Raw genomic sequence first — 24,144 nt, forward strand, 5'->3', positions numbered from 1 at the left:
CACACTCCCAGATCCCAGTAGACGGCCTGCTAGCTGCTCTCTGGAAAACCAGGATCAGCTTGTGTGAAAGGGAATCTCCAGGGCCTTCACTTGTTTTTCATTAATTGGAATCATAGCATATCACCAGTAGGAGGGGATCTTTGGGATTTAACCAAGAAGTATTATGTGTGCAGCCTTTCTGTTGAAGTGGGGTTTGTGCTGGGAGAGGTGGAAGGAAGGTAGGAAGAATGGGAGGGTGGGAGGGTAGGAGGAGGGAGCTGGAAGCCACCAAAATACTTGTGATAAGAGCATAAATAGGATAAATTCTGGCCAGCCACCCTGTGGGCTGCTATGCAGCCACTGGGGAGACTGAGTGAGTTCTGTGCTGGCTGATGGATCACATGTGTTGCTGCTAAATAAGAAAAGTAAGACTGAGAGAGATGTTTGGAGCAGATGTGGGCAGGGGGTGCCATTGGCAAACTATGACAACAGACTAAATCTGGCCCTCTGCCTGGTTTTGTGCAGCCCGTGAGCTAAGAATGGCTTTTGCATTTTTAAATGGTTTGGAAATAGTTTTAAAGAGTTGGAAAAAATCAAAAGAAGAATATTTTGTGACACGTGAAAACTCTGTGAAATTCAAATTTCGGTGTCCATAGTAAAGTCTCACAGGAGCACAGACATGCTCATTCACTTGCACATTGTCCGTGTAGGTGCTTTCATGCTACACTGACAGTTTGGGTAATTCCAGCAGAGACCTTGGGGGAATGCAAAGCAGAAAATATTTACTACCTGGCTCTGTCCTGAGAAAGTTTGTCAGCTCTTGCTCTACAGTACGATGATATTTTGTAAAACCAACAGTGTCAGACACTGTTCTCGGTGCCTTATCAGGGCAAATTCATTACATTTCCTTGTTTATTCACTCATTTGACTATTTATCCATCAGATGCTTAATGCCTACCTGTGGGGTCAGGTGCCGGGAAGCAGCAGTGAACAAGTAGATGCAGCCCCTCTTCTTGTGTTTAGAGTCTGTGTCCAGATCTTTCCAGTATAAATCGTCCTACTCCTCCAACCATATCTCACAGGGTGACACAATGGTCCAGCCCCTTGCATCCTGCCTCCCTTCCTCCTCCCACTGTGCATCCTGATTGTTCAGTCCCTCCTAAGGACAGGTTTCCAGATTGGCCCTGTGCCTCCTGGTGTCTCACAGGGAGGTTAAAGTCTAGAAGGATTCATCTTGAATTGGGCATGCTCTTGGTCTGATTTCAAAGTATTCAACACTTGATGCTTGCATTTTCAGCTCCTGTTCACCAGTGGTCCTAAGAGGCAGAGGCAGAGGCAGCAGTCCTTGACCCCGGTCACATGGGTAGGAGCATCCACCAGCTATGGAGAAGGATGCAGCCACATCTCCACATGATCCCTCCCGCATAAAACCAAAGCCACCTCCAGACACATGCTCCAGTGCCTCAGTCTATATGCAAAACCTGGAGAGGAGAGACCTACTCCAGTCCCTGGAGGAAGCTGGCTCTGCAGGAGGTGATTTGAGGACTGGAATTTGAACCAGGAACTTTCTCCTTTTGCTCTTCTTCATTCATACTCATGCCCAGTATACCTCCTAGGAGACTGCTTTATTTATTTCTAGAAAAACAGTCCTCGGGCAGTTATTGTAACCTCCCCACATCTGGACATTTTCTTTTGGCTCCATTGGGAGCCTAGAGCCCAGTGGTTGACATCATTGACACACTGGGGAGCTGGATGAGAAGTGGCCAGGGGCTGTGGGCAGAGGCCGGAGCCGTAGGGTCCCAGGATGATATCTAACGGCACAGGCTCTTCCTTTTGTCTGGACTCTCCTCCATGCAGGATCACTGTCAGCGTGGTCCTCACTGTCCTCATCCTCATCACCATCGCCGGCAATGTGGTGGTCTGCCTGGCTGTGGGCCTGAACCGCCGGCTCCGCAGTCTGACTAACTGCTTCATTGTGTCGTTGGCTATCACCGATCTGCTCCTTGGCCTCCTGGTGCTGCCCTTCTCGGCCTTCTACCAGCTATCTTGCAGGTGGAGCTTCGGCAAAGTCTTCTGCAATATCTATACCAGCTTGGATGTGATGCTGTGCACGGCCTCCATCCTCAACCTCTTCATGATCAGCCTTGACCGGTACTGCGCTGTCACTGACCCCCTGCGCTACCCTGTGCTTATCACCCCAGTCCGGGTCGCCGTCTCTCTTGTCTTAATTTGGGTCATCTCCATCACCCTGTCCTTCCTGTCTATTCATCTGGGGTGGAACAGCAGGAATGAGACCAGCAGTTTCAATCACACCATTCCCAAGTGCAAAGTCCAGGTCAACTTGGTGTATGGCTTGGTGGATGGGCTGGTCACCTTCTACCTGCCACTGCTGGTCATGTGCATCACCTACTACCGCATCTTCAAGATTGCCCGGGACCAGGCCAAGAGGATCCATCACATGGGCTCCTGGAAGGCAGCTACCATTGGGGAGCACAAAGCCACAGTGACACTGGCTGCAGTGATGGGAGCCTTCATCATCTGCTGGTTCCCCTACTTTACTGTGTTTGTTTACCGTGGGCTGAAAGGGGATGATGCCATCAATGAGGCTTTTGAAGCCGTTGTTCTGTGGCTGGGCTATGCCAACTCAGCCCTGAACCCTATCCTGTATGCCACACTGAACAGAGACTTCCGCACGGCATACCAGCAGCTCTTCCGCTGCAGGCCAGCCAGCCACAATGCCCAGGAAACTTCTCTGAGATCGAGCAGCTCTCAGCTGGCCAGGAATCAAAGTCGAGAACCCATGCGGCAGGAAGAGAAGCCGCTGAAGCTCCAGGTGTGGAGTGGGACAGAGGTCACAGCCCCTCGAGGAGCCACAGACAGGTAATTGCCCTGACCATTTGTGTACCAGACAAGCGCCTGGGGAGGGGGAGTGTCCCACTAGTGGCCACCATTAAGGGGACGGCTGTTCCCCAGGAGCTAGTTGAACATTCTGTGCTGGGAAGTCTTCATGAGCACTTTGCAAACCTCATGTTGTTCCATCCTCCCAACGGCCTCCTGAGGTAGAACTTTCTACTTCCATTTTTTTTTCTTAAATTTTTTATTTATGATAGTCACCTAAGAGAGAGAGAGAGAGAGGCAGAGACATAGGCAGAGGGAGAAGCAGGCTCCATGCACCGGGAGCCCGACATGGGATTCGATCCCGGGTCTCCAAGATCGCGCCCTGGGCCAAAGGCAGGCGCCAAACCCCTGCGCCACCCAGGGATCCCCTACTTCCATTTTTAAAGGATCACGTTAAATCTCAGAGAACTTGACCAGGGCCACACAGCTGGGATCTGGCCAGAGGTCCTTGACACCACAACTTGTGGGTCCTTTTGTCTGGCTACATTGTCCTTACAATCAGGAGTCCTAAGTTTGAAGTTTGAGTCCCAACTCTGCCACTTGGTTAGTCATCTGAAGTGTTCACCCAAGCTCTGCAGGATAGCCTTCAAATGGCCATGCACTGATGCTGCCACCTGGGGGTAACCGCAAACCCAGCTCAGTCCATGTTCACTGAGCACCCATGATGCACCAACTCTTGTGCTAGGGGTGCTCACGTCAGATGAGAAAGAGGGCTGGCCAAGTTGGGAAGGCTGAGCCTTGAAGGTCAGGTTAGGGGCTTAGAACCTGCACCGTTGGTTTTAAGGGAAGATGGAAGGATTAGAAGCAAGGGTAGGGGGAAACCTAGGCAGCTCTGCTTTGGAAAGAGAGCTCTAGTTCCCTGAAAGATGTGGGCCAGAGGATGAATGAGATGGGGCCATCAGTGAAGGGGACGTGCTACGTGCTACTAGCCCATGAGAGAGGTGAACAGAAGAGAACAAAATCTAGGAGGCTACTAAACAACATAGGCTTGGAGAGCACCGGATATTTGGCATACAGGAGATGCAAGAGAGAGGATACCCCAGGATTCTACCGCCAAGAGGTATCCAGGCTGAAAAGATAAACAGGATTGAAATGAGTTGTAGATAAATGCACTGGTGGCAAAGCCAATGCAGGGTATTACAGGAAGCCCCGCCAAAGATCTGAGTGCTGAGTGGCCCTGGGGAAGCTCCCCCACTGTGTGGAGAGGACGTTTATAGGTCTGTGGGTGCTCTAGCCATGAGGAGAGGTAAATGAGAGGGCGCTGGTACAACGCCTGGCATGTGAAGTACTCCACAAATGGTGCTTTCCTTACTCTTCCCACAGACCATGTCTTTACCTCCCAGAATGCTGGTCTGTGGGACTGACCCACCCACCCACCCACCCACCCATCCATCCATCTGTCCATCCGTCTGTCTGTCCATCCGTGTATTCATTTGCAGACATTTATCCACTTCCCACCACATGCTGGGCACTGTGCTGAGCGCCAGGGGTGCAGAAATGACATTTGAGGCATTTGTTCTGATGCACAGGCATGGAAAGTCAACTGCACAGCCCCGTTCTCAGCTCTGTCCTAATTCACTCTGTAGTTTGAGCAAGTACCTGCACCTCTTGGGCTTCTGTTTGCTCCTCTCTTAGGGTGTTGGGTCTGTCCTCATGCAGCCTGCCTGGCTCACCTCCCGGAGTTGCCTGATGCACATGTGAGCCAAGAGATGTGAACAGACTCTACAACCGCAATGGGATACTTGCCTCCTCTCAATAATCGAGCATCAGTCTTGAAAACAGCTTGGATGGATGCCGCAGACCCACACCCTCTGGGTTCTGGTCCCTGTGGAGCGTGGTGGGAGTCAAACTGGCCCTGAGCCTTATGTCCCCTCTGGTCCTTACAGCAGCCAGGTGTGGACTGTCCTGCCATAGACTTGGGTCCCGGGTCCTCCATACCTCTATTGCCAGCCTTCTGGAACAAGCCTCATTGCTCCTGCATTCAGCCTCCCAACCTTGAGACTCTCTCTCTCAAATCCATCACTCACCACTCACCAATGTCTCTCCAAAGTGTAGATCTGGAGCCTTCCACATCTGGCCCTGATGGGTAAGGACCCCTCTGACCACATCCTTCCCTCATTCAGGAAGCAGCCTTGGGCTCAAAGCTAAGTTAGATCACGAAGCAAAGACCAAAGCCCAGGGAGCAGACCCTGTAGAAGGCCGTTGACATTATTCCATCTAGTCATGCATGCTACTTTCCACTGCTCTTACCTGTGTGACCCCCTGGTGAACAGGCTGCCTTCAGCCCCGATCCTTAGAGAACTGATTTCAATAAGCACTTAGCAGCAACAGCTGACACTTATCGAGCACCACTAGGTGCCAGTTTACACGTTTGCCATTCTTTCTACATATAATCATTCTGTGGGCAAGCTGTCCCCACCCCCGTGCTGCATGCTCAGGATGCAAAGGGAAATGAAGCAAGCCCCCCACCCCAAGCATCAGTCTTGCCACCTGTGATCACTCATGGTCTAGTTGAAGAAGTAGATGGGCAGCAGTTCGGTGTGGCACACGCCATTGATTGAAACCCAATGTGCTGGGCGCCCAGAGGAGTGGTGCGTGGCCCAGGGAGCCCATCCCAGGGAGCAAACCTCCAAGCTGAGCCTTAAATGCAGACATTAAAGACCTTATATTCATTCAGGGTGGTACTGGACCCTTTGGACTTGTGGCCTCATGTCACTTTCCCCGCAACCCTGTGAAGTCGGTGCTTATTTCATCTCCATTTCACAGATGGGAACACAAGGCTTAGGAAAGTTAAGTAAATTGCTCAAGTGACACAGGCTAGTGAGTCCACCAAAACTGCAAGAGAAATAGCAACTACAGGAGCAGCAGCCCCCATTATCGGCTGTCCTCTGGGTCCTGGGTACACTGCAGAGTATGATTGCCCACCTTTTCTTCCAATCCTCACAGCCGCCCTGGGAGGGGGGCTGTGAGGCCAAGGCCAGCTGAGAGGCTGTGCCTGCCCGGGCTGCACATAGCAGCCACGGAGCCAGGGTCTTCAGAGCACACATTCTGTGTGGCCATGGCTACACTCCATCCTCCAGGCTCCAGAGACAGTGGGCAGAGGGGTTTGGCAGAGGAGGACGGCGAACCAGTTGGAGGGCTTCACACCATGGTGGGGGCCTGGGCATGTAGGAAGCCATGAACAGCCAGAGGTTGATTTTTACACTGAGACCGCCAGGGCATCCAGGGCCTCATGTGGCCCTCCATAGGGTTGGCTCCCAGCTTCCCTGATGACCGATAGTATGTCCTTTCTGTTCTCCATATGGGGACAAAAATCAGCATTGACCTGACCAAAGGCCCTTATCACTGACAAGGAGGTGGAGGTGTCACCCTGAGTGCACAGTTCTGCGGGGACTAACCGGGCCTGCCCTTGGGGCAGGGTGGGGCCCAGTCAGCCCCAGGAGGCCAGCTAAGGGGAGACTCCAGGAGAGAGTGGCCCAGCCAGGCTGGCTGGTCCTCCCCTCTGTCTGCCCTTTCCTGCCTCCAACGGTTGCCCTCACCCCGCCCCTTGCCACCCCTCCCTTAGGTGCTCTTCGGCCCCGCTCAGTGACTTCCACTGCTCCTTCTGGGTATCGGTGGTCATTCGTGGGCTGCTGTAACAGATGACCACACACTTGCTGGCCAAAAACAACGCAGATTAATTCTCTTATAATTTGGGAGGTCAGGAATCTGAGGTCGAGGTATTGGCAGGCTGGTTGCTCCTGGATGCTGCGGAGGAGAATCCGTTTCCATGCCTTTTCCATTTCCCAGGGACTGCCTGCTACCCTTGGCTCATGACCCCTCTCATGCCTTGTTTCTCTCAATTCCTTTGTCACAACTTCTCCATCTGTAGCCAAATTTCCTGCCTCTCTCTAATAAGGGCTCTTGTGACTATATTGAGGAGCCACCAGGATAATCCAGGATAGTCTCCCCATCCCACATTCCTTAATTTACTCATATCTGCTAAGTCCTCTTTTGCCACATAAGGTAATGTACTCAGGTTCCAGCAATGAGGATGTGGACATCTCTGGGGACCATGTTCAGATACCACAAGTCCCGGCTCCTCACCTTCACATTAGAAGCCCTATTCTCCTCCTGATCTGTTTCACACCAACATCTCCCGGCCCACACCCACCTTCCACCCATTCCTGTCACTGCCAAAACAAACCACTCAGCCCAGGACCCCCAGGCACTCAGCTAGGATTTGCTATAAATGCCAGCCCTGCTTGGGGCATAGCAGTGAGCGAATCAGAGGCCCTCCTCCCCGAGGTGTATTATTCTAGGGCAGTGGTTCTCAAAGCGTGGGCCCCCAGCCAGCCGCAGGCTTCCAGAAGCAAAGTAGCCAGCATCGGGCCACATAGCTTCCAATGTGGCAAAGTGAGGACTCCAGCCCGAGCCTGTCTGACCCCAAAGCTGGGGGTCCTTCTACAGTCAAATACTGCCTGGACTTGAATTTAGCCCAGACTCAGTACTAGTCCCATGGATACCAGATGAGGGAACCTAAGATCACTGGGAAGCCAGTGGCCTGAGGCCCAGCTCAAACTCAGGAAGGGCGGGGGATACTCCCAGTACTTTGGACCCCTGCCTGGGGCTCGGGGGTCCTTTTCCCACACACTCGCTTGCTCTGGGTAATCTCTCAGGGCAGGGAGATAATATTCATAAGCACCTGGAGTATCAGCAATCTCTGCGGGGCGTGGCACTTCCTCATTCCTGCAGAGCGCCTGGAGGCAGGAGCCAGACATCAGGAAGGCCCTGGGGGAAGAAGTGCAAAGGGAGGCAAGGTGCCCCCACCCCTCCAGCCACCTTTCCCCTCTGAAGTCTCGTGTCAGCTGTCCACCTGACCTCTCCTATCTGCAGCCAGAGAGCGGGTTTCCAAATGGAAATGTGTCTCTCCTCCCGATGCTCTTGGGATCAAATACAAAGTTCCTATCCTGACCTCCCAGGCCTTGTACTCAGTGCACCCTTGCCTCAGCCCAGACTTATTCCTCATGATGCATTCTGTGTGTTTCAGGTCTGCACCCCCAGGCGGTTAGCTCCCCAGGGGCAGACCCGATCTGTGTTGTTCACTGCTGTATCTCCAGTAGGGTAGGCACAGTAATATTGTCGAATGAATGAGTGAGTGAATAGCAAGTTTTAGTTCCCCAAGAGCTCTAAGAAGTCAGTAATCCTGCCTCCACTTCAGAGATCAGAAAACCAAGACTCAGTGAGGGAAGTTCCAGGAACTAGCAGGAGCTCAGAAATTTCTGGTTCCCTTTTCTAATTTGGACGTCACAATGGTCCTCCCTAAAAGAGTGGTGTCAGGACGGGCCTCACTGCAAAATCCAACCGCAGGCTCTGAATCAATTTTGGAGAGAGAAGAGGCCCCGAATAGTAACCCAGCCCCATCCCCTGGTGTGGCACACAGGAGCCCAGAGAGGTGAGGTGACTTGGGTCAAGGACACAGAAAGTGAGCTTCCGAGTGGGGTGAGAGTCCACAAGCTGATGCCACCCACGATGTCTCACCCACGGCATGTCATGGTTTGGCCAGAGGTTGGGGGCACAGGGGCATGTAGGGCTGACTTCATCTACTGCAGGTGTGGAAAAGCTCCATGAGCCTGGACAGACTTCCTAGGAAGGAGTGTTGCTCAGACAGGAAGTTTCCCATAGCTTACTTAGTCTGCTACGAGCCCAAATCTGTTTACCTCTAATCATCTGGGTTCTAAAGTAGTCTAACCTGTTGGCACACTGATTCCAGTATCTCTTAACAGCCTTTATGGTGCTCTTTGCAGAGGTGCCCAGAGTAGCTCACCCTCAACGAAGGGCCCTGGCTGCCCCCTGCACAATGGAATCCCAATGACCTCTTTGCCACCCTCTGTGCCTGGCTGTCAGGCCACAAGGCTGTCGGGGTATTCTGCTTCTGGTGTGAAACTAGGGAGCCCCGGGATGAGTCCTGCCCCACCACTGCTTATGGGTTGGTGTGGGTTTATTTCTGGGCTTTCTATTCTGGATCCATGGATCTAGATGTCTATTTTTATGCCAATGCCATCTTATTTTGATTACTGTAGCTTAGTAGTATAGTTTGAAATCAGGGAGTGTCACACCTCCAGCCTTGTTTTTCTTTCTCAAGATCGCTTTGGCTACAGAAAGTGTTTTGTGGTTCCATAAAAATCTTAGGATTATTTGGTCTAGTTCTGTGAAAAAAGCCATTGGAATTCTGATACGGATTGCATTGAATCTGTACCCTGCTTTGGTAATATGAGCATTTTAACAATATTAATTCTTCCAATCCATGAGCATGGAATATCTTTCCATTTATTTGTGTCTTCTTCAATTTCTTTTGTCAATATTTTATGGTTTTCAGTATATAGGCCTTTCATCATCTTGCTTAAATTTATTCTTGGTGGTTTATTCTTTTTGATGCAGTTAAATATATTGTTTTCTTTTTTCTTTTTTTTTTTAGGATTTTTATTTATTTGTTTGTTTGTTTGTTTGTTTGTTTGAGAGAGAGAATCTGTGTGTGCAAGTGAGGGGAGGCAGAGAGAGAGGCAGAGACTCCATGCTGAGCATGGAGCCCAATGCAGGGCTCAATCTCACAACCCATGATACCATGACCTGAGCTGAAACCAAGAGCCAGATGCTTAACTGACTGGAATTTTTAAGGTTTTCTGTATGTTGTATCATGTCATCTACAAGAAGCAACAGTTTTATTCTTCCTTTCCAATTTGGATGCCTTTCATTTCTTTTTCTTGCCTAACTGCTGTGGCTACAACTTCCAATATGATGTTAGATAAAAATGGCAAGAGTGGGCATCCCTGTCTTGTTCCTGATCATAAAGGAAGAACTTTCAGATTTTCACTGTTAAGTATAATGTAAGCTGTGGGTTTGTCTCATATATGGCCCTTAAAATGTCCCTTGTATACCCACTTTATTAAGAGTTTTTAATCATAAATGGATATTGAATTTTGTCATGTGCTTTTTCTACATCTATTGAGATGATCCTATGATTTTTATGCTTTTTGTTGTTGTTGTTGTTAAAGTAGTATATGCTCATTGCTTGATTTGCAGATGTTGACTCATGCTTGCATCCCTGGAATAAATCCCACTTGATCATGGTGCATGATCCTTTTAATATATTGTTGGATTGGATTTGCTAATATTTTGTTGAGGATTTTTGCATATATGTTTGTCAGGGATATCGGCCTGTCATTTTCTTTTTTGATGCAGTGTTCTTATCTGGTTTTGGATGAGAGTAGTGTTGGCCTTAACATGGGTTTGCAAATATTCCCACCTCTTCAATTTTTTGGAAGAGTTTGAGAAGGATAAGCATTAACTCTTTGAATATTTGGTAAAATTCACCAGTAAAGCTGTGTGATTTTGAACTTTTGTTGGGAGGCTTTTTGCAGGGGTGGGGGTGGGGTTCTTGATTACTGATTCAATCTCTTTAATAATTGGTAAAGTAATTGGGTCTATTCAAATTTTGTTTCTTTGTGATATAGTTTTGGAAGATTGTATGTTCCTAAGAATTTATCCATTTCTTCCCGTGTGTCCATTATGTTTGTATATAATTGTTCTTGGCAATCTCATAATCTTTTGTATTTCTGTGCTCTCAATTGTACCTTCTCTTCCTCTATTTTTTATTTCACTTATTTGAGGCTTCTTCCTTTTTCTCTTGATGAGTCTAGCTAAAGATTTGTCTGTTTTGTTTATCTTTTCAAAGAACCAACTCTTATTTTCATTGATCTTTTCCTTTTTTTTAGTTTCTGTTTCATTTATTTCTCTTCTGATCCTTATTATTTCCTTCCTTCTACTAACTTTGGACTTCATTTGTTCTTCTTTTTCTAGTTTCTTTAGGTATAAAGTTAGATTATTTATTTGGGATTTTTCTTCTTTCTTGAGGTAAGCCTGTATCCCTATGAATTTCCCTCTTAGAACTGCTTTTGCTGCATCCCCTAGATTTTTTTTTTTAAGATTTTATTTATTTATTCATGAGGGACAGAGAGAGGCAGAGACATAGGCAGATGGAGGAGAAGCAGACGTCATGCAAGGAACCCGATGCGGGACCCAATTCCGGAACTGCGGGATCATGCCCTAAGCTGAAGACAGACATTCAACCACTGAGCCACTCAGGCGTCCTCCCCAGATTTTGGATTGTTGTGTTTCCATTTTCACTTGTCTCGAGGTATTTTTTTTTATTTCCCCTTTGATTTCTTCATTGACCAAATGGCTGTTTAGTAATATGTTTAATCTCCACGTATTTGTGATTTTTCCAGTTTTCTTCTTGGTAATTGATTTTTAGTTTCATACCATTGTGGTCAGAAAAGATGCTTGATATAGTTTCAGTCTTTTTCTTTTTCCTTCAAATTTTTGTTTAAATTCTAGCTAGTTAACATATAGTGTAATATTTGTTTAGTGATTCATCACTTACATGCACTCAATGCTCATCACAAGTGCCCTCCTTAATACCCATCACCCACTTAGTCCATCCCCCACCCACCTCCCTTCCTTCAACCCTGTTTTTTCTCTATTGTTAAGAGTTATTTCAATCTTCTTAAATTTATTGATACTTGTTTTGTGGTTTTTTTTTTTAATTTTTATTTATTTATGATAGTCACAGAGAGATAGAGAGAGAGGCAGAGACACAGGCAGAGGGAGAAGCAGGCTCCATGCACCGGGAGCCCAACGTGGGATTCGATCCCGGGTCTCCAGGATTGCGCCCTGGGCCAAAGGCAGGCGCCAAACCGCTGCGCCACCCAGGGATCCCTGTTTTGTGGTTTAACATGTAATCTAACCTGGAGAATGTTCCATATGTACTTAAGAGGACGTGTATTCTGCTGTTTGAGAGTAAACTATTCCATATATATCTTTTAAGTCCATCTGTTCTAATGTGCCATTTAAAGCCAATGTTTCCTTACTGATTTGCTGTCTAGATGATCTAGCCATTCATGAAAGTGGTGTATTAACATCCCCTACTATTATTGTATTGCTGTCAATTTCGCCCTGTTGGTGTGTTAGTATTTGCTTTATATATTTAGGTGCCCCTATGTTGACACATAAATATTTATAAATGTTATCATCTTGTTGGGTTGACCCCTTTATCATGGTGTAGTACTCTTCTTTGTCTTTTATTACAGTTTTTGCTTAAAGTCTATTTTGTCTGGGGTGCCTGGGTGGCTCAATCAGTTAAGCATCTGACTCTTCGTGTTGGCTCAGATCACGATCTCAGGGTTTTGAGATTGAGCCCCATATCAGGCTCCATGCTGGGTTTGGAGCCTGCTTAAGATTTTCTCTCTCTCCCTCTGCCCATCCACCCTTCCCCCATTCATGTATGCATGCGCTCTCTCTCTAAAATAAAAATAAAATAAAGTCTCTTTTGTCTGATATAAATATAATGAAACCAGCTTTTCTTTCCATTCCCATGGAATATCTTTGTTCACTCCTTCACTTTTAGTTTATGTGTATCCTTATACCTGAAGTGAGTCTCTTCCAGGCAGCATATATAGTTGTCTTATTTTTATCCTTTCAGCCACTCTATTTTTTATAGGAAAATTTAGTCCATTTGTAAATTATTAATTATTAATAAATATGTCCTTACTGCCATTTTATCAGTTATTTTCTGGATGTTTTATGGTTCCTCTATGTTTTTTTATTCTTGCTTTCTTCCTTTGTGGTTTGATGCTTTTCTTTAGTGTTATGTTAGATTTCTTTCTCATTATGTTTTGTGTATCTACTATAGGTTTTTGCTTTGTGGTTACCATGAGGTTCATGTAGAACCGTGTATATATATGTCTCATTTAAGTTGATAACAACTTAAATTTAAATGCATTCTAGAAACTCTATATTCCTCCCATATTTTATGATTTTCATGTTATATTTACATTCTTCAATTTTGTGTAGCCCTAACTAATCATTTATAGCTTTAGTTAATTTTACTGCTTTTATCGTTTAACCTTTATGTTAGCTTTGTAAGTGGTTAATCTACTACCGCTACAGGTGAGATCTTTACTTTCATATGTTTTCTTGTTATTAGTTAGTGCCTTTTCTTTTCAGCTTAAAGAAATCCCTTTCACATTTCATGTAAGGCCAGTTTAGTGATGATAAATTCCTTCAGTTTCTGCTTGTCTGGAAAATTCTTTATCTCTCCTTCAATTCCAAATAAGAACTTTGCTGAGTAGAGTATTCTTGATCAGGTTTTTGTTTTGTTTTGTTTTGGTTTTTTTGTTTGTTTGTTTGTTTGTTTTTTCCTTTCAGCACTTTCAATATGTATCATACCATTCTCTTCTGGCCAACAAAGCTTCTGCTGAAAAATTAGCTTATGGGTCTTCTAGGGGTTCTCTTGTATGCAAGAAGTTGTTTTTTGTTTGTTTGTTTGTTTGTTTGTTTGTTTTTCTCTTACTGCTTCTAGGCTTCTCTCTTTAACTTTTGACATTTTAATTATAATGTATCTTAGTGTGACTCTCTTTGGTTTCATCTTATTTAGAACTCTCTGGACTTGCTGGACTGGGTGTTTCTGTCCTCAGGTTAGAGAAGTTTTCAGCCATTATTCCTTCAAAGGAGTTTTCTGCCCCTTTCTCTCTTTTCCTCCTGGGGCCCCTATAAAGCAAATGTTATTCTGCTTGATGTTCTTCCCTAAGTTCCTTAAGCTATCTTCACTTTTTAAAATTATTTTCTCTTTTTGCTGCTCTGGGTGAGTTCCACTGCCCTGTCTTCCAGGTCATTGATCCATTCGTCTGCCTCATCTGGTCTGCTGTTGGACCCCTTTACTGTATTTTTTCAGTTCTATTATTGTATTCTTCAGCTCTGTGACTCCTGTTTGGTACTTTCTTACATTTTCTATTTCTTTGTTGAAGTTCTCACTGTGTTTATCTGTCCTCCTCCTAAGTTCAGTGAGAACCTTCATGACCATTACTTTGAACTCTTTAATAGGTAGATTACTATTTCTGTCTGTTTCATTAAGATTGTTTTCTGAGGTTTTGCCTTGTTCTTTCATTTGGAACATATTCCGCTGTTTCCTCATGTTGCTTGCCTCTCTGTGTTTGTTTCTATGTATTAGTCAAAACAACTACCTCCCCCAGTCTTGAAAGAGTGTCTTTGTATAGGAGATGAACCTTGTCATTCAACCTTGCCCTAGCTCTTGATTGTCCCTCAAACCTTTGTGATTGTCTGAGGAGTCTGGTTTATTCTTGATAAGCCTCTGTTGTTGAGGATGTGCCAAGGCCTGCCAGTGTTCCAAAGGGAGTAATCACCGACAGTGCCTACTTTCAGTCTGATAGGAAGCCAGATCCTCAGGTAACAACTTTATAAGTATGCAAATATCTATAATCCTATGGGACTGCAATTGTAAACCTTTCTGGCCTCCAGACCAGGAAATCTGGAGGTGTCCTGTGGGCAACTATTATAAAAATCAGGGCTTCAGACAAGTGTATGAGCTCTTTTCTAAGAGATACCAGTGAGCTGTGTAAAGGCCAAGGGAAGGCCCAAAGATGCCATTTCCCTGCTTACATTCCCTCAGGGTACCTCTCTAGCCTTCAGATTTCTGGCATACTTGAAACTTATCCCTCAGGTCGAACTCCAACACAAGTAAATGGGTCTTTTTCAGAGGCAGATTAGAGTTGTGTCTCAATGTGCTGTCTGTGCAATGGCCTGGGTATGGTAGCCTGCCCAGAACTGTCTTTCTGATTGCTATGGTCCCAGGGGACCCATAAACACAAGTACCTCTGGATAGAAGGGCCAGGTGATCAAGGGGTGTCCCCTGTGGGGACTTTGCTTGCCCAAGAGCTTCAGCGAGGCTGTAGGAGAGCGTTGAGGCTGAGGTATGCCTATGACCATAGTGATCCTGAAAGTGCTGGGGGGTCAAGGCACACCCAAGGCTTTAGCATAGTAGTGTCTGTGTATACCTACTTGTGCTAACAAGGTAGAGGGAAGGTGCACAAATGGTGCTCACCAGCCCCTCCATCCCCAAACAAAGTCCCAAATGACCTCCACCCCTCTGGCAAATGCTTTAAGATTAGCAAATGCATCTCCTCCACATACAATCCAGTCACCTCTCAAACTGCTGCCTTTTGCTGGTCTCAGGATGGTGTGAGTCAGTGCACGAGCCCCTCAAAAGGAATATAACAGATCTCCACAGACCCCCGAGTTTCCTGGACACAAGCACCATTGACTTCCAAAGCCAGATGTGTTGAAGGCCTCATCTCTTCAGTGTGGATACCAAGGGTTGGGGTGCCCAGTGTGGGGGCACAAACCCCTCTCTCCTCAGAGAGAGATTCCAGACCCACAAGATCTCTCATTGTGAATTATCCCACCAGGTTTGAGATTTTTGGTGACACTGTGTCTCCACCTCTCCTACCCGTCTTGATGTGGCCCTTTTATCCCTGGTGTGGAGGGATATGTTCCACTATTTTTCCATTATTTTTCAGGAGGAACTGTTCCATGTGTAGTTGCAGTTTTGGTGTATCCACAGGAGGAGGTGATTCCACGGTCTTCCTATGTGGCAGCAAAAGGAGTGTGGATAGTGAAGGAGGGGAGCCTTGGACTACCATCTTCGATCTTTCTTCCTTCCGTGTAATGGTTTTATTGAGAAATACTTCAAATACCATGCAATTCAGCCATTTCAATAATCAATTCACTGGTTTTTAGTATATTCACAGAGCTGTGCTGTCATCACCACAACCAATTTTAGAACATTTTCATCACCCCCCAAAAAAACCCTGTAGCCTTTCACGATCACCTCCCAATCCCTGATTCCTGCCTGGCCCCCCACCAAGCAACCACTAATCTATTTTCTATCTCTACAGGTTTGCCTATCCTGGACGTTTCATATAATATGTGGTCTTTTGTGCTCTACTTTTTCAGTTAGCGTAATGTTGTACAGTTTCTTTATTTCTGCTTTTTCTTCCTTCCTTTCTTTCTTCCATTCTATCATGTGTTTTCTTTTCCTGTCTGTGTTTTTTTCTTCCTCCCTCCTCCATCCATGGTCTGATTTCTCCTTCACCAAGCGCTTGAGCTTTATGGAAGCTTTTGGCCTTTTGTAGACTCTGGGTAGGGAGCTCCAGGCATGAGACTATGTCATGGGCCCCCAGGTGCCCATGTCCCTGCCTCTTGCCCAGGGTGTGCTCAGAACACTGTTCTCAGGCCTGCAGAGCTCACACTCCTGCACACTGCCGGACAGAGCAGACAGGCTATAGCAATGAGTTAATCATTTTCATCTTCTATCTCTTCTGAGAGTTTGGGGAATGAGATTCCTTCCCACCCCCAGAGAGGAAGGCAGGGGAAGGAGAGCAGAGAGAGAGGAGGTGGGAAGCCTTTTACAGCCTTAAAAGTCAAGGAGAATAAATAGTGGTCTCCTAGGAGTTACTTGAAAGGTAGAGAACTCCTCATTTAACTCCCTGGTGATTGTGCCTTTGAAGCTGGCTAGAGGCCCTAGCTTATGCCCAGACTATCCATTCTCCCTTGCTCTGGCTTCATGCAGACTCCTGACCCTCCTGGCTCCCCTCCTTCACTATCCACTCCTTCTGCTGTCAATCTGATAGGACATACTTTGGGGCTGCCTTCTCAGAGGCGTTTTGTGCCACTGCTAGTAGCTTTGTACCCACAAAAAAAGGGGGGGTAAAAACTCCAGGTGAACAAATTAGAGAAGGATCCTCCTCCAGGGAAACCAGCCTTAGGACACATGGCTTGTCAAGCAGAAGGAGACCTGGGTTTCAGCCCTGATGCTCTTGTGCAGAGACAAGAGAGGCCCTACAGATTTTCCAGAACACCTGGGAAATTGCATGGCATCAAGCAGGACTCAGCAAATCTCATCTGCAAAGATCCAGATAGTAAATATTTTGGGCTTTGCAACCCATGTGTTCTTTGTTGCAACTATTCAACTCTGCCCTTGCAGCACAAAAGCAGCCATAGACAAAATGTAAATGAATGCGGATGGCTATGTTTTAATAAAACTTTATTATTATGGATGCTGAAATGTGAATTCCATATCACTTTCATCAGTCATGAAATGCTATTCTTCTATTTATTCCCCCACCACTACCAATAAAAATAGATGGTAGGCTGGATTTGGCCTGCAGGCTATAGTTTGCCAGCCCTTGATGTAGGGGAAAGAAATGGGCAACAATTTCAGCCACAGCACTTGCTTTCTCTGTGACTTGCCTTGCCTTCTCTGGGCCTCAGCTTGCTCATCTGCAAAATGGGGATAGAAATGTCTCCCTGTGATAGCAATAAGGCTCAGCATCAATTTATGCTAAGTTCTCAGCACAGAGTAGATGCTTAGGAAGTGGTAGTCTCTTTCCTTCTTTCTTTCTTCTTTCTTTCTTTCTTTCTTTCTTTCTTTTTCTTTCTTTCTTCTTTCTTTCTTTCTTTCTTTCTTTCTTTCTTTCTTTCTTTTCTTTGCCAGTTGGGATGAACTCTGCTGCCATCCTCCTTCTCCTTACCTCCTTTCTCCTTACCTCCTTCCCTCCCTCCCTCCTATCTCTCTCTTCTTTCTTTCTTTCTTTCTTTCTTTCTTTCTTTCTCTCTCTCTCTCTCCCTCGCTCTCTCACTCTCTCTCTCTCCCCTCTATAAAGAAGCAGCTGGAAAGTTCAAGATAGGCTTATGGACCTCATGTTGCAGCTGTGGTACCAAATTGTTCAAGTAGAGCCCTGACCCATGAGCCTTATATCTATCCTCTGAAAATGAGGGGCTTGGATCAGTCTCAAGGGACAATTTCAACCCAAATTATATATAAATGCTTAACAAGAGAGAGATTTTATGCTAAACCCCCAATGTGTTTGTGTCAAGAATCTTCTGGCAAGGGCAGCAAAGAACATGTTTTTCATACTAATGAATCGTTCTGAGTGTGGAGGCAAATTCAGTAAAATGTGTCCTTGTCACAACCCAAGCTCTGAGTGCAAGTGGGGGTGGAAAGCACATGTGTAACAGGGCCTGGTAGATGAGGAACCTGGATTCCTCACCACTTCTGCCGCTGACCAGCTATGTGGCCATGAGAAGATCACATCCCTCTCCGAGTTCCAGTTTCCTTATATATCAAAGAGAGCGAAGACTTCTGGAGGCTGCCACTGCTATTGAAGAAATAGCAATGAGTAACAGGGCTATCTGCTTTGGGGCGTTCATTAAATCCAGAGAGGCCATTTGCGGCAGTGTCAGGGGACAAGAAAAGGTATACCTGAGGCCCGCTGTGAATTGCAGAGTGTGTATAGCCCCTGAGGCTCCCCTGGGGTTTGTGAGCCACTTACTCTCTGCCCAGAGGTGGGAAGGAGGGTGAAGCAGAGTTCATCCCAACCAGCAAAAAGTGCCGGGTAGCTCTACAGAGCACTGGTGGATCTGCTTCTTCATATTGATCATGCAGAAAATTGCAGCATGCAGGCAGGGCTGCAGGCTTTGTGCAGCACAGGCCCGTGGATGAGACTCCAGCCTTCTCAGCCCAGGACTGAGTGATGTGCCATCTTCACCCAGGGATGGACATTAGGGATGGGTGGCAAGGCAATCTCAGGGCCCAGAGAACTTCTTTCCACACTGACTTTGGAAACACAATATTTACAAATACTTAATTAGTGTTGAAGGAGAACATTAAAATTGAAAGTCAAAGAGAAACCCCATTCCCATCGCCATCTGATGTAATCCCTGAAATCATGGCTCTGTTCTCCCTTCATATTTTTCATGAGCAGATGTGGCCTTAATATGGCAAAAGAGATTCCACCCTTGGAGTTCTTCAGGCCACATGTCTGTTTTAAGGACTGCTGAGTCTTAACTGATTCATTCATTCACCCATTCTTTATCTTGGTCCACTCTCCCCTGCAGGGTGTTGGGTGGGAGGGAGGAGGTGGCACTAGAAGAACAGGGAGGAGCACAGATACATGTGATGAGTGTTCAGACCCCATTGCTGTGGGAGCCGAGCTGGGAATGCAGAGAAAACCTCCTGGAAGAGGTGATGTCTCTGCTGACTCCTGAAGGACAATAGGAAATTTCTAAGCTGAGGAGTTGAGGTGCCATTCTGGACAAAGGAATGGCATGGGGAGAGGAGTACCCTCACTGGCAATGAGATGCCATTTAGTGCTGTGGTCTGTTGAGCGAGCTCTGAAGGCTGACCTCCCCATTTTGCTGGCTGGTTGATCTTAAGGAAGTCCTTCCCTGTCTAAAACCCTGTCCCCATCTGAAAAATGGGGCTGGTCCTTACAGGTGGGAGAAAGGAGCAAGGCTGTTGACGCATGTGCCGGAACAGCAGCTTACAGCACAGCCCTGAGCCCGTGCAGGAGTAAGATTCTCTGTTTCATTCTGCTCAGGGCACCCATGGACCCTCATTTCATGGATGGTGGAGAAGCGTGTACTTTCCAGGTCAAGGAGCTCGGTCACTTCTAGCTGTAAACACAGTGACTTTGGAAGTTGAACCAACTCAATACAAGCTTCTCTCCACTCCCCACCCATCTCCTTCCCTCCAGGGTAAGCTAAGTTCCTAAAGGCTGTCTGACCCACAAGGCATCCTCTGGACCACAGTAGACCTGTCAGGCCAGTTTCTCCATCCGTGGTGTTTGTGCCACACTAAGGCCCAAGGGACACAACCGACCTGCTCCTGGGCTCTCCCTGGCACAGCCAAGGACCAACCACATTTTCTCAGGGGCTTTGGCCTCTGCTGCAGGTCCCCAGCCCCTTTGGACTCTCCCAGCAGGCAGGCCTCAAAGCCCAGCCACATGCTGGGGCTCACTGTAGATCCAGGAGATTTGGGGGACCTCCTGTATTCTTGTGAGAGCAGAGGAATTGGAGTACAGGGTTAGGCTGAAGCCTCCTCTCTGCCATGTCTGCAGGGCGCCCCTGCCATGTCCTGGCTTCCAGCTAGTAATAGGGCACAAGCCCCTGTGCTTTCAGACTCCTACACTTATCCTCCAGTGACCCCCACCTCACCTCCAGTCCAGGTTCTGACCCCAAAGAAAGGTGGCAGGGGGGCCCGCTCTACCACCTAATGCTAGGCCTCCTGCCCCAACCCCCGGGTGGCTCTTCCTCCTCTCTGGGTGGCGGAGGAGCTGCTCTCATGGACCCTTGAACACCAAATACCCTGGGATTCTCTCACTCCTGTTTCTGTTGGGGGTCTGAGAAATCCTCCCTGTCCTCACCTGCAGTTGCCGCCTGAATGTTGGAGAGTGCTCCACCATTGGCAGTGCCAATGGGGACAAGCAGGAGTGAGAAGCCACAGCAACCCATTGACATCTCAAAATAGTATCCCATCTGCCCCACTTGAGACACATCACACACCTGGCACATTGGCCTGCATTCAGCAGCTCATGACCTGGTCACAGCAACTAGTCATCACCACTGCTCTGGGAGTGGTTGAGCCTGGCAGAGTCAGACTGCCTGGAAACTGCTGACCATGGGCACATTACTTAACCTCTCCATGCCTCAGTTTCCTTGTCTGTAAAATGGGGGTGTTGCATGTACCCACTTCAAAAGGTTGTGAGGATTGAAGGAGAGAATAAATATTAAAACCTGAGAATAGTGCCTAGCACATGGCAGGGATGAAGCGGGGGGTCCCCCAGTGATCATCAGCCCATGACATTTGCTGGTAGGGGAGGGAGAGCATGAGGAACCTCATGACTAACTAAATGTTTCCCTATTGCACTTTGCTGTGGTCTCCACTTTTTTTTTTTTTTCCTATTATAAGCAGCTCTGTGATGAACATCTCCATGCAGAGAACATTTTGTTTCTTTCAGATGATTTCCCTAGAAACTGAATTTCTGGAAACAGAATTACTGGTAGAAGGGGAAGATATTTTAAACCTTTTGTCACCCTTTGCCCAGTTCTTTTCTAGACAGGCTGCCGGCTTTCCTGCCACCAGCCACACTGGAAATCACTTCCTTGAAGCCAAGTATGAGGAGCATCCTGGAAGGGTTATAAGGGGCATTGCTGGCTAGGACAGATGCAAGGAGAAGGGGCCACCAGTGTTTTAGGATGGGCAGAGGGGAGATGGAAGAGACAGTCTTTGAAACGGGTAAAAAGGAGCCATCAGAGAAGGGAGACCCTGTCACCATTCAGGTCCTGAGCCATTCAGAGCAAATAAGAGACCAGCATAGTGATACAGGGAGCCAAGCCCAGGATGCAGCACCCGACAGCACCTGACCTGGGCGTGTGGCAGGCCTGTCTGAGCCTCAGTTTCCCCACCTGTAAAATGGGCATGACACTTCACCTGCATCACAGAAGTGGGATAGAACAAGCGATCAGAAATGACTTTGAGAATTGAGTCAGGTGCTGTGGATTCTTTTTCCACAAGTATCCACTGGTGTAACTGGGCAGGGACTTTGGGATTTTCTGCAGTTTTACTCACCATTCTGTAGTTTCAAGGAGAGGGTTGGGCAAGCCAGCCAGTCTCATGGGGATTGCTGGAGGGTTGGAGCAGCAGGGCAGGAAGAGTACCAGGTTGGGACGGGGGCGAACTGAGTGTGATCTAAATTGCACACAAAGGACACCTGGCCTCCAAGAGCCACTGTGGATACTGGAAGGGATCAGGATGGGCCGGGCATCTCCAGCTTTGCAGTTGGGCCAAACTGGGCTCTCTCAAGGCTCTACTGCTTGTTTGCTGTGAGCTACTGGGCAAGTGACCCAAGTTCTTTGGGCCCAGACTTGGTCTATTAGAGTTAAGAAGATAACCCTATCATCTGTTGTCATACAGCTGCCGTGAGAGTTCAGTGTTGAGTGCCCAGCGTGTGAGCACTTTCATCACTTTCTTATTTGGCAATCCTTGTGCAGCCACAGGAAATGGATGGCATGGAGGCAAGGGAGAGGTAGAGTGGGAGTAGAGCTCCCCACGCCTTCACTTCTTCAAGCAACAAGCCCGGTGTGCTGTGACATACCCAGCTCTGCTTACTGGCTGTGTGACCTCAGGCAGGTTTCTAGCTTCTCTTGTGCTTCAGTTTTCACCTCCATCAAATGGGAAGAATAACAGCACATACCCCATGGGGGTTCGCATGTGGATTAACTGAGCTCATACTCACAAAACGCTTTGGATCAGAGTGTAGGAGGCACTCTGTGGATGGTGGCTATCCTTGGGTTGCTCTCAGGGCTTAAAGCACAGGCTCTGGACCAAGTAGACATGGCAAGAAGCCCATTCCTCTATCCACTAGCTGTGAGACTTTGATCAGGTCACTTGATCCCATGAAGGGCTATTCCCTTCATTGTAATGAGGTGGACAGTGCCCACCTGGCAGGCCAAGCACACAGGAAATCCTCCATAGGACTGGAGACTGGGAGCCTTCAAGAGAACCCCCAGGAAAACTGCTCGGACTCATGTCCAGCAGCCTTGGCCGTCCCAGCAGTGGGCACATGTGATAAAGGGTCACACTTCCTCTTCACCAGCCACCCCATGCCTGGCATCTGCTCAGGTACAATCTCACTGAGCTACAGGGGTATAAAATCACCGAGAAGAGCTAATCCAGGCCTCCAGCTGAGACTGTTCCTCGGTGGATTCCTGGCATGCCCCAGGTCCATAGCCTCCAGCATTGCTCCAATGCCTGCCAGGTCATTTGCAGCCTCGTACTCCAGGCCCATCATGTTCTGGCTGTAGAACCCTTTCCAGCTCCTTTTTCTCCAGATGAGCTAGACATCGCTGCTCTCGGAGGACAATCCACAGCTCAGGCTGCCTCTCTACCTGAAAGACGTCCCCACTCCCGACATCCCCGTTCAATTTCCGCTCATTGCCCCAGGCCCAACTCAAATGCCACCTGCTCCATGGAGCTTCCCCTGATCCCCAGAGCCAGAAATGGTTCTGTGCCGCACAGCCTTGCCCAGGCACACCCATGCACACTCAGGCCCTGGCACACCCTCACATACCCACCCACTCACACCTGTGAGTTACCTGAGATCAGTGACCCTGCCCTGATCATCTCCACATCTCTCATTTTAGCTCAGTCCAGTTCTATCAAATCCATCTGGTCTGGCCTTCAGGAAGAAGCATGTCACAGTGGCAAGGGTGTGCACATGGGAGCCAACAGCTGTTGTGTCATATTTGAGTTTTGTTATTGAGTGACCTAGGGGCATCACTTAACCATCCAGAGCCTTGTTTCCTGGTCTGTGAAATGGGACACCCATGCTTGCCTTATAGCACCACTGAGAGGGTTAACTAGAAAAAGGATGCCAAACAGCGCACTCGGGACCTAGCACTTGAGCACTCAGTAAATGCTAGTTCTTGTCAATCATTTCCTCAATCACCAGCACAATTCACAATGCCTGCTCTGTGTCAGGCCCCTTGGGACAGCTAGAGTCATAGCCAAACACTCCTTCACTGAGCTCCCAGTGTGGTCCCAAGCTATGACCCACCAGCATTCAGGGATGCCTGTCCGGGGAGGTCCCTAATCAACATCCCTTTGATGAGTCTAAAGCCTTCAGAGCCTCACCACCTATTTCTCATGTCAGGAGGGAAAAATGAAAAGGGGACGATGGTTCTATGACTGTTACCTCTTGACCTCAACTAAATCCCAGGGAGTTCTGGGGTGCCTTTCTTGGATAAATGTCACCTTCTCTGGAATGAAAGTGAACACAGTGTGTGCGCAGAACTCCTGCAGGAAGCCTCTACTCGGTTTGCTTGCCATTAAAGGACAAAAGACCTCGCCTCCATCTCTTCAAAGCAGATGCTGATGTAGGCAAACCCTCTATGTTTGCTTCCAGAAAATTCTGAGAAGGGCATGAAATAATGATTTCTTTCATGAACAGAGGCCTGAAGTTTGGTCATTCCGGCGTACCAAGCAATATCGATTTGTGGTAGAAAACAAAGGTATAGGAAGATGACTTTCTGATTGGCTTCTGGGTAGCTTGGTGTCCTGAAACATTCACCTCATGGCTTGTTTCAAAACAACCAGAAATTAGGACTGGCCTGGAGAAGAGGGTCACCCTTGACTTTGACACAACCACAAAGCAGGGGAAGAGCTCTGGTGGGTGATGGCCACCCGCCAGGGTGCGAGAGAGCCTCTTCTCCTTTCTCATCTCCCCTACTTCCTTTTGCTCACAAAGGAGTTTCAGTGACCCAGTTCCCAGGATGTAGGCAGAACTGACACTTGACACTTGGTCCTGCCATATGGTTGGGCACAGGATAGTAAGGACCTGGGTTCAGAGATATGCCCAGACCCTCCTCACACAGCCCCTCAACCTCCAGTTCTTGGTGACCCTGAGGAACAAAGCCGCCAATGGTCACGCCCATTGCAGGAACTGAGGGAGGGGAATGGGGAGCCTCTCCCAGTCCTTTCACTGGGATTGTTCCCATTTCACAGATCAGGAGAGGGACTTGAGAAAGAGATGG

At 47.7% G+C, this 24,144-nt stretch overlaps 1 protein-coding gene across 4 annotated transcripts in view; it reads left to right on the plus strand.

The window, feature by feature from the left end:
* Positions 1–24,144, plus strand: part of HRH2 (histamine receptor H2) — a 54,409-nt gene that overhangs the window by 19,968 nt on the left and 10,297 nt on the right. Inside the window, exons 2-3 of one of the 4 annotated variants that reach the window (XM_041750114.1) lie at positions 1,277–2,859; positions 15,291–16,828. In XM_041750114.1, the coding sequence (XP_041606048.1) occupies positions 1,784–2,859; positions 15,291–15,510 (1,296 nt within the window). In that variant the 5' untranslated portion in view covers positions 1,277–1,783 and the 3' untranslated portion in view covers positions 15,511–16,828. Of the gene's footprint in view, positions 1–1,276; positions 2,860–4,512; positions 5,079–15,290; positions 16,829–19,151; positions 19,331–24,144 lie in introns of those variants that run through there. The other 3 variants (XM_041750117.1, XM_041750118.1, XM_041750116.1) reach the window with 3 other exon arrangements.

This window comes from Vulpes lagopus, chromosome 3 (assembly GCF_018345385.1).
Source record: "Vulpes lagopus strain Blue_001 chromosome 3, ASM1834538v1, whole genome shotgun sequence".
NCBI lineage: Eukaryota > Metazoa > Chordata > Mammalia > Carnivora > Canidae > Vulpes > Vulpes lagopus.